The 11498-nt window shown below is 29.0% G+C and overlaps 1 protein-coding gene across 1 annotated transcript; it reads left to right on the top strand.

Moving 5' to 3' along the window:
- Positions 1–2015: 2015 nt before the first annotated feature.
- On the top strand, positions 2016–3247 carry LOC107922671 (uncharacterized). Its single transcript, XM_016852804.2, has 4 exons — positions 2016–2279; positions 2415–2539; positions 2640–2752; positions 2835–3247. The coding sequence occupies exons 1-4, from the start codon at positions 2228–2230 to the stop codon at positions 2971–2973; spliced, it is 429 nt and encodes a 142-aa protein (XP_016708293.2). The 5' UTR covers positions 2016–2227; the 3' UTR covers positions 2974–3247.
- Positions 3248–11498: the final 8251 nt, after the last annotated feature.

Raw genomic sequence — 11498 nt, 5'->3', positions numbered from 1 at the left:
TTAATTCATATTTTTTATATATAAAATATTCATATATATGATATAATTTAGTGCACATGTTGTAACATCGATGCCAACGTTGAGTTGCTCAATGCTTTGTTTTAAATATTATTATTATGAAAATAGTGAGAAAATTATAGTGTAAATTAGGGGTGAAGTCAGAAAATTTTAGTAGAGGAAGTCGAAATTAAATTTTAATTTTTACGATAATAAAACTGTAATTTCACCATTTTAATAGTCTATATCTTTATAACTTTTAAAAGATTAAATCAAATTTTTATCATCTTTAGGAAGGTTAAAGTGCAATTTTACTTTTGCTAATTTAAAATTTTAAAAATTTTAAAAGACCTAAACAAAAAATTTTCTATTTTAAGGGGGTCAGGCCCTGCTAGCTCCCCTAACTACGCTCCTAATATAAATGTAAGATATAAGAGTGTTTTCTAGTAAAAGAAAAACTTACAACACTTGCTCGTAACTAAAGAAATAAAACTTTTTGTTTTAAATTTAATATTACCATATAAATTTAAGCACATCCTAAGCTAAACCAAATTATATTCTAAATATTGTTTATCACTAATGGTCCTCATCTTATATTAATATAATTATTATTTTTTAATTATTTGTATAAAAATTTTGGATCCAAATAAAAACCACTCAAATATTACTTTTAATTATTTTTTAATTATTTAATATTACTCTTTGTATCGTATAATTTTGCACTCAAATATTGAATTGAATAATTGCATCTTTAAAATTGAATAATGTCAAAAATCACTCAAGAGAAGAAGAAAAAAAGTTTGGATTGTATATTTTTACACTCGAACTTGAGGCACAGATAAATACCAAAGAAATGTGACTAAATGTCATTTAAGAAAAGTCATAACGGTAAGTGTCGTTTTAGAAATACCATAAAATATCGTTTTAGAAAGGTCATAACACCACGAAAATGCGACTAAATGTCATAACCTCAAAAAGGTTATAATACTAAGTTGCGTTTTAGAAAAATCATAACATTTTGGTGGCTGAGTGCATCATATTTGAATCACCATTCATTTGTAAAATCTCAGTATTGTATTGGATTCACCATGGTGATATCTTAATATTGTATTATATTTGCAAAATTTTAGTACCGTATTAGAATCACCATTCATTTGCATTTGTAAAATTTTAATATTGTATTGAACTAATAGAAATATTATTATATATAAATAACTTTCCATAATTTTCTTACTAAAAATTGTCATTTTAATAAAATATTTTTCAAAAAAGTCACCCGACAGCTTCACCAACGTTAAACACCTAGGTGGACTAAAACTTGTGGGTGAAGAAATTGTAAGAAAAATATTGACAAATTTATAACCGTTAATTATAATTATTCTTAATAATTTAAATTTTATTTCATATTACAATTTATAAAATTATTTTAAATTAATTTTATTGTTATTATTTTTATATTAAAATTTTTATTTTTATATCTTTTATTATAATTTTTTTCATAAATTAATTTATTTGTTAACACAAACTTTTATAATAAAATGTTGATGGTCTTATTTACTATAATTATTTTCAAAGTTATTTATTTTAAAATTTTAAAATTTAAAAGATTATAATATCAACAAATACTATTAATTCATCCGGAAATGCAAATAGGAAATTTGAGAAAAATTTCGAATGAGCAAAATCGCAATTGATTTAAATTTTTTATTTAAACTTTTGAGTACAATAAATAATAAAATAATTCTATTTTTTATGCACAATTTTTATTAATTTATCAATGGAAAAGTCATTAGTGGTTCAATCAAGTTGAAAATTTCTTTTTATTTAAATAAAATTAAATATAAAATTTAATTAAGAAGATTAAAAGAAATTCACAAAATCCCACTTCACACTTCACTCTACGGTGAGGCTGACAAATAAGATCAAAAGTAAGTAACGCGTGGTATGAAATCATTGGGCAGAGGTTTGGTGAGGCTTATCACAATCAATAAATCGGTCTCTTTTGTCTCCATTTACACAGGAAAAAGAAAATAACATGTTTTTGAGGATAAGCACGAGTTGAAGCCTTAAAGGGTAGACTGGACTGCCCCACTGAAAACCAAGGAAAAGATAAGGCTCCACTCCGCTCGCACTCGCCTATATAAAGCCCCATTTTTCTCTCAAGATATTTCTTACTTCGCATACTTCACTTTTCTTTTGGTCAAGCAAGTGATAGATCATCAACAAAATAATGGGTTCTTTACTGTCAGGATGGGATTCTCCTACATCTGATCCTTCATCAGGTTCTTTGCAGAAACCTCTTACTACATGCCTCACTGTTTCCATGCTGTTCTCTGTTTTTGTCTTTTTTTTAAATAAATAAATAAAAAAACTTAACCCTTGTTGTTTAATCTTTGATCATATGAAAAATATTTCAGCTATACTTAAAAGAAATCGGTCACTTACTAAAGAAGAGATTGAAGCTTTCTGGAGATCAAAAAGGAAAACAGAGGAAGAGCATCTTAATGCTATATATGGTTCACCAGATAGTTGCAATCAGCAGGTACAAATTATTTGTTTGATAATCAGTGTAGCATGGTAATTTTGTACTGAACTAGTACCATCTTTTGACATCTATATAACATGAAACTCCATTGATGAAGTATGGAAGGGAATATATGAGATCAAGCTCCATGCCTATACCAAATAGAAACCAGGGTTTCATAGACATGGACACAGAAAAAAGCCTGGAAAATATCGTAAAGCAAAGTGGGTGGTAAGTAGCTAAAATCTTAATACCCACCAAAAAGAAAAGCTTAAAAACTTGAAATTAAGAGATTTTCCATGGATGATTGTAGGTGGACAAGGAGCACTTGGGCATTCTTGAATGAACCTCCAGTTCTTGACCGACCTACAAACAATTACCAACCACAGTTCCATGTTGCCAGCCTCGCTACTTCAAAGTTTAACAAGAATTCTGGAATCAGTGCCAATTAGTGTTTTTAACTCCTAATGGTATCTTATGTGGGTGTATTTATCTACTTAATCTGTTTATATAGAACATAATATTACTGAGATAATATTCTGGTTTGTGCGTGTTGAGTGTGTCATGGTTTTGAATCTGTACAAAGTATAGAGAGAGGACTAAATTAGTGATAGTAGTGTGGGGATGAATCTGTTGCAAGTATTGGTCTCTAGGGTTCCTTTGACAGCTTAAGATTTGCTAAGCTTTTGTGCTGTATACAGATCTGTATGACGGATTTTTCTTCTAGTGGTGGCTTTTTCTTTTTCTTTTTTTTGGTAAACCAAGAAGAATTGTGCAAAATCGTTTTATGATTTCATAGTTTTTCACTGCACTATGTTAAAAGAATCCAGGTTCTTGAGAAAGTTTATTATGATTCCCGAAAATATTATCGGAATTGAACACTGATTATTTAGTTTAGAACCAGTCAGTTAACTACGTTGTTGACTGAGTTTTACTTTGATTGGTATAGACATTATAGAAATATGTGAGTTAGAGTAGGTTAAGGCCTATTATCTTCCTATTTATAAGTTGGGGAGAGATTATAGATAATTTTAAGCATTCTGTTAAAAAAATTGATATGATCAGAACTTATAATATAATACAGTAATATCTAAGGATTAATTAATCTCTAAATCATAATTTGGTTGACTTGTAATACAAATAACAACAAAGAAAAGGTGAAGTATTGATCAACATTTAAATCTGTGAGGCTCTCAGGGTTTTCCTTTTACCTGCTTTATTTAAAAGAAAGCATGTCATCTTAAATTCTCAAAGCAATTTATCATAATATCATGCATGTGATGAACAAGATGTAACCACAATAAATTAATAAATTTACATTTTATCATTTAACTTTAAAAAAAGTTATAATTTTTATTTAACTTGTTGAATTATTCAAAATTTTTTATTTAAATTATTAGATTTTTAAATTTTTTTAAAAGTTTGACTAATGAGTTCCAAGTAACTATTCGACGACTCGTATAATAGATTAGTACTTATCAATGAGCAGAAGAAGATATCTTAAATCTGAGTTAATCTTGCGGTCAATGTCGGAGATCAAAAAAGAAAATTGTTTAGATTTTGATTTATAAATTCGTGAACTTCAAAATTTTTATAAAAAATAACTAAACTATAAAAGAGATGAAAAATAAATTTTTATAAAAAATAATCAAAAGAAATGAAAAATAAGAGATTTCGATTGGTGTAAGTAATGTGAACGAAAAAGGTCATATAATAATAATTTTAATAATTTTATGATTTAAATAATTTTTTTAAATATTTTAATAATTAATTTTATAACTTTTTAAAGTTATAGATAAACTTTCTAATGTAGTTCTCCTGCCTTTCTCCTACTGCAAGCGTCATATGCATGGCAAAAACCTCTAATTATGCTTTGTTGATATTTTATTCCAGATTTTTAAGATCACACTTAGAGATTAAAAAGATGATGATGGGTTGAAAATTGATAAATCTTTAAGAAAAAGCTGTGATGGCACCCCTTAAAATATTCTCTTTAAGTTCTCTTAAGATATTTGAGTGGCAGGACGGACCCATTGTCAAGTATTTTAGGCGAAAGTTTATGGGGCCGGCCAACGCAAGGAGTATCAAGTGTGGGGGCCAGGCGTGATAAATAAATAAAATCATGGGAGTCTTTATCAGCCCTGTGGACCACACCATCACAGCCGAATTTTGAGTCCCTACATTTAATTATTGGGTACACTAAATTTTTATTTGAGTTAATAAAAAAAAAGTTATAATTTGTTTATTAAATTATGTAAAAAAATTTATTTAAGTCATTGTGATGTTAAAATTAATGTTATATAGTTTTTTCTGTTCGTACTACCTGCACTAATTGAAAGCTCTATTTTCTCTTTTCTTTTACAGTTTAATTTTTTTCATCAAACAACTTTGAATGTCATGCATCTACAAACTAAAATTTAAACAACTCTTTTCTTCGATCTCCAACCCTGGCTATCAAATCGACTTGAATCTAATGTATTTTCTTCTAATCGTCGATGGGTATCGATCCACCATATCGATATTTGAATCGTAGCTTATATTTGAATCGTAGCTTGGAACTCGCTGATAGAACTTAAAAAAGCTTAAGATCCTAGTGACTTAAATAAAAACTTTTGAATAGTTCAGTGACCAATTGTAACTTTTTTTTGGCTAAGTGATCAAATGAAAACTTAATATAGTTTAGTGACTAATTGTGTAATTTACCCTTAATTATTTTTATCTTTTAATGAAATATTTTCATTTTATGTAATTAAAATAAATTATTATTAGAACTCAAGTTGTAGCGGTAAAAGTATTATGGAGACTCCTGTCCTAGGAGTCAAATTACATTTTGTCACTTTTACTAAAAAAATGGACAAATTAATCCCTATTAAGAGTAAAAATGGGCAAATCAGTTTTTAGCGATATAAGTATCATGGAGGCCGAGTCAATTTGCATTTTGCCACTTTTACTAAATTGATCATTTCTGTTAAAAATTTTATTCATTTGTATTGCTAAAAATTGATGTGGCTTATAAAATAATCAAATAGTGACATGTAGCGTGTCACGTGTACCTCATGCTGACGTACAGAAATCAACTTTTAACATTACAAATTGATGAAATTTTTAACAAAAGGACCAATTTGCTCTTTAATCTAACGTATATGGACTAATTTTCTCTTTTTTTAGTAGAAAGGGCAAAATGCAATCTGACTCCTAGTATAGGGGCCTCTATGATATTTTTACCAATTGTAGTCTATTGATCAGATGTTCACCTTCCCCATAAATAATTTAGGTTTGAATTGCAATTATAGCATAAATAAATAAATTATTAATAAATATAATTAAAATATCATAATGTCCTTAAAAAAATTAAAATATCATAATTTTTATGAATATCTTATTAAATGGATGTCCATCAATATCAAGATAAGTTTTGATGTACTTCATTTATACTTATTATGCCTATAAATAGAGACTATGAAGAAGCTTTGTAAATATTCCGATTGATCAATAAAATACAGCCTCTTTTGCTCTCTCATTGTCTTTGTTGTTTACTCTCTGTCTACTTATTTTATAACATATTATCAGCACTAGAGCTACTGCTATTTCAATTGAGGCATGCGCACTATGGGTAATCATTAGAGTCTTTAACCACTCAGTACACATAAATCTTTAAATTTTTTATACCCTTTTATGCAAATAAATTTATATAATTCTTACGTGGTATGTTTTTCTCCTTTGTTGATTGATTTTTGGTAAAATTATTTTATGAAAAATATTATTACTATAAGGTTTCTTTTAAACTAAGATTCTTTTATTAAATTATAGTATGCATAATATTTAGATGTTTAAATATTTGATTATTAAATTCTTGTTATTAAATATTATTGTAATTTGATTAAAATTATGGTGGAAAGTGTTATTAACCTACCATAGTTGATTAAAGGGAAATTTGATAGGATCTATTAAGTCTTGTTAACTTGCTAATGTTGAAAGATTGTATTATATCTTTTAATTTGAATTTATAAATATTTAATTAGAAGCTCCATGTTAAGTATGACTCCTATTTTCAGTCAAATTTGAGAAATAATCTTTTAGTTAAACTCTGTTTATTTGTTTCAGTCAAACACTGATTAGTTTAGATTATTTTATTATTATTTGACATATGAATTTAGCCTATAAATAGGCTCTTTTACAACCTTAGTAAAAACACCCATTAGATTAGAACTCATAACACATTCAGAGAATTTTGTGTTTACGTTTTGAGGGTTATTTGTTTTTCGGGTTTTCGGGGTTTAGTTTTATCTCCATCTTTTGTACTCTTCGTTCTTTTGCCATTATAGTAAAATTATCTTTGCCCGTGGTTTTTTATCCTCTTTGGAGGGGTTTTTCCACGTTAAATTTGTGTGTTCAATTTTTCAATTTATTCCATTATTTTTGTTACTTGTTGCTTAATCATGACGATCCCTAACAAGTGGTATCAGAGCTAGTTCAAAGATCAGCCTATTCAGATATGGCAACAACAAGGTTTGAAATTGAGAAGTTCGATGGTGAGACAAATTTTAATCTGTGGCAAGTTCGGATGATGGTAATTCTAGTTCAATCCGGTTTGAAAAGGTTGTTACTGGGAAAAAGCCTGAGAATCTAAATAAAACAGAATGAGAAGAGCTTGATGAAAAGGCCTTGTCTGCAATCCAGTTGTGCCTCGCGAATACAGTATTGTAGGAGGTATTGATGGAGAAGACCTCATCCGCATTGTGGAAAAGGTTAGAAACTCTTTATGCGACTAAGTCTCTGGCTAACCGTTTAGTGTTGAAACAACGTCTATTTATGTTTCGCATGAACGAAGGTGAGCTTCTTAGAGATCACATCAGTCAATTCATTACTCTTTTAAATGATTTAAAGAACGTTGAGGTTCATATTGATGATGAAGATCAAGCTATGCTATTATTGTACTCTTTACCCCCTTCATACAAGTCTTTCAAGGAGACCCTGATTTATGGTAGAGATAAAATCTCGTTCGAAGATGTGAAGGGTCATTTGTTGAGTAGAGACAAACTCGACAATGAGCTTCATTTGGATAGCAAGGCAGATAGGCAAGCTTCCGTTTTGGTAGCATCAAAGAAACGAGACAAAAGGTGTCGCTATTGTAAAAAGTTAGGTCACATCAAAGCAGATTGTTATAAACTGCGAAATAAAAGAGCTGCTGAGAGTAGCGAGGAAGATGTAGCTGGTGCTAATTTAGCCGATGAAAGCGGTGATGATTTCTTGTTAGTGTCAATGAGCGATAACTCCAAGCTCACGTCCGGGTGGATCCTAGATTCGTGATGTTCTTTCCATATGTGTCCCAATAGAGAATGGTTCTCCACATATAGTTCGGTTGAAGGTGGAGTTGTGTGCATGGGAAACGATTCATCTAGTAAGGTAATTGGTATTGGTACTATTAAAATTAGGATACACGATGGGACGATTAGGACACTCTCAGATGTCAGGTATGTACCTGATTTACTAAAGAATCTCATCTCCTTAAGTATTTTAGACTTGAAAAGATACAGAATCAACATCGAGTCAAGCATCATTAAAGTATCTCGTGGAGCTCTCGTTTTGTTAAAAGGTAAAAGAACAGGAAGTCTTTATATTCTGGAAGGTTCTACAGTGACCGGTGAAATTGGACGTCCCTCGTCCGTTACAGAGTCAAAGTCAACTCATTTGGAGCAGAGGCAACTTGGTAATAGGAGGGAAAAATGTATGACCGTTTTGTTGAAGAGAGGTTCTCTTTTGGATGAAGGTTTTGAAAAGTTAGGGCACTGTGTTCGTGAAAATTAGACCCGAGTTAGTTTTGATTTGGCAGTGTACAAGTCGAAGGCTAAAAGTCTTCCAGTTTCTAAGCACAGATTCGACTAAGTTAATTCCCTGCATAGTTCAAGATAGGCTCATGGCGGGCTTTGGCAAATATGGCGTTGTGAAAATATGAGTCAAGGTGGAGATTTGTTAAGTATGACTCCTATTTTCAGTCAAATTTGAGAAATAATCTTTTAGTTAAACTCTGTTTATTTGTTTCAGTCAAACACTGATTAGTTTAGATTATTTTATTATTATTTGACATATGAATTTAGCCTATAAATAGGCTCTTTTACAACCTTAGTAAAAACACCCATTAGATTAGAACTCATAACACATTCAGAGAATTTTGTGTTTACGTTTTGAGGGTTCTTTGTTTTTCGAGTTTTCGGGGTTTAGTTTTATCTCCATCTTTTGTACTCTTCGTTCTTTTGCCATTATAGTAAAATTATCTTTGCCCGTGGTTTTTTATCCTCTTTGGAGGGGTTTTTTCACGTTAAATTTGTGTGTTCAATTTCTCAATTTATTCCGCTATTTTTGTTACTTGTTGCTTAATCGGGACGATCCCTAACACTTCATAAGATTTTATAACATATATGTGGTATTGAAATTTGGTACAATGTGTATCGGATAACTTTCAAGCATTGTACACGAAAATTTTGATTGTTTATTAAATGATTTTTACTATTAGATTATAAATGTTATTACGAAAACAAAGTTGTTTTACTACTTGCAGTGGTGTTCGTGATAATAGCCAGGGTGATGACGATGATATTATAGATTTTTAGGTATATTTTACTATAATTTATTTATTATATTATGTTTATTATAATTGGAGATTGATAATGACAAAATAGATAGATTTTGATTTGAAACCTACGCATGTGTGTGATGGTGATTATGAAATAAAGAATTTTTTGGGACGTTTATAAGTTCGTCCTAGTAAATTTATTGCATTCCTTGAAGTGAACGCAAGCACAAAAGAAAATAAAAACCAATATTATTCTAATATTTGGTAATACAGAATTAGTCGAAAGCTCCAGAAAAGCTATTATATTAATATCTTGTGATGGTTAATCCATTGGTTTTAAAATATATTTATAATGGATCTCATATTGATATTGTGAATGAGAAAAATATTATATTTTATATGAATTAAAAGAGGATTGGGTTATTGATTTATATTTATTACTCTTGTTATAAATTGAATTGATTGTGACTATCTTTGTGATCTTTTGTCATTATCCCCATTAAGGAGTTGAAAACAAAATATTTGATTGTGAAAGATCTACTTATAAGCAATAGAATATGATAATTCTATCTAAAGCTCGTTATGGTTGGATAGACCTAAAGTTGCAAGTTTTTTTAAAAAAAATTAAGTATAACTCCACATCATTCTGAATAAGTTTTCAATTCAAATTACGTGGAAAATATTACTAATGAGAACTTGTAAGAGAGAAAACTTATGTATGAATAATCATTGGTTATGTACCTGTTGTACACCTGGAAAATAAGATTCACTCTCAAAGTTTGTTATTAATAATTTTATTTTTATATTTGAAGATTTTGATATATTCCCTTAAGCAAATATTACATATAATTGTTTGGAAATTATATTCATTTTGTTAACTTAGTGACATTATAGACTTCACATTGATTTAGACATTTCCAGTAATAAATGTCACAATAGCACTTATATGTGGATACAAAGTAAAAGGAATGATAGTAAAATTATCAATTTGTTATAATTTAGTACAATTGAAACGTATGTTAAAGTAAACCAGAAATTTACTGATACAAATGCATTTACTACTTGGCGTGACCAGTTAAACCATCCTGGATCATATACGATGCGAAAATTAATTGAGAATTCATATGAACATTCATTAAAGAACCCAACGATTCTTTAATTTAAAAAATTCTCATTTGTTGATTGTTCTCAATGAAAATTGATTGTTAGAAACTCACTAGCTAAAGTTGAGATTTAATGTCTTACATTTTTTAAATGAATATGGGCCCATTCATCCACCATATGGATGGTTTTGATACTATATGATTTTGGTAGATGCATCTACAAAATAATCACGTATGTGTTATCAACTTGCAACCTGTCAGTTGTAAGATTGCTTGTTTAAATAATTAAATTCAGATCATGCAATTAAGAAAATTTATTTTGCCAATACTGATGAGTTTATATCTCAGTCTTTTATTGATTGAGTTTGAAAAAATTTCGTAAAAGTTTGTTATTTATGCACATAATGGTTTAGAGAAATTATTAATTGAACGCCTCTGATTAATATCTAAACCATTACTTATGAGAACTAAATTTCCTATTTCAACATAAGATTATGTTGATTTACGTATTGTACGCATCAAACCAATAATTTATAAATAATCTCCATTACAATTGATTTTTGGTCAATAGCTAAATATTTCTCATCTTTGAATTTTTGTATGTACATATATATTCCAATTGCTCCACCACAAACACAAAGATGAGCGAACCCTCAAAGAAAGTTGAGAATATATGTTAATTACAAGTCTCCTTGTATTATTAGATGTTTTGAATGTATTGGAGATTCAATTATGACATGATTTGTGATTACCATTTTGATTTGATAGTTTTCCCGACATTAGGGGGAGATAAATAATAACTTATAATGAGTTAGGGGAGAGTAATTTGAACTAGAAGTTCAACAAGGATAACTCATTACAAGTTAACTGTCAGATGTATTTACAAACTTAATGAGAATAACCAAGTGTTTTATACCATATAATATTTTACTTTGAATCAAAGTCCCAATAGAACAATCAATTAGAATAAAAAATAGATTGGTCAGTTCCAAAGATAAAAATTCTTCTAGATGGTCATATAGTGAAGGCAGGTGCTCTAGGAGAAACTCAAGACATAACTAATAAGTAAAACTCCATAAGAGATTCAGGTACCTAAAACTGAAGATTAAAATAGTGAAAATAAGAGATCTCGATAAGTTATGTCAATTCAAGAAAATGTGAAACTGGATAATAAAAGTGGTCGACAATGATTTTGCATGCAAAATTATTATTGAAATAATGAAATAAAATGAGGATCTTGAATAAATCTATTGAGAAATATAGATATGGAATAAATTGATCAAAATAGAAAGACACAACT

The sequence above is a fragment of the Gossypium hirsutum genome, chromosome D01, assembly GCF_007990345.1.
Source record: "Gossypium hirsutum isolate 1008001.06 chromosome D01, Gossypium_hirsutum_v2.1, whole genome shotgun sequence".
NCBI lineage: Eukaryota > Viridiplantae > Streptophyta > Magnoliopsida > Malvales > Malvaceae > Gossypium > Gossypium hirsutum.
This window is presented reverse-complemented; position numbering and strand designations above follow the sequence as displayed.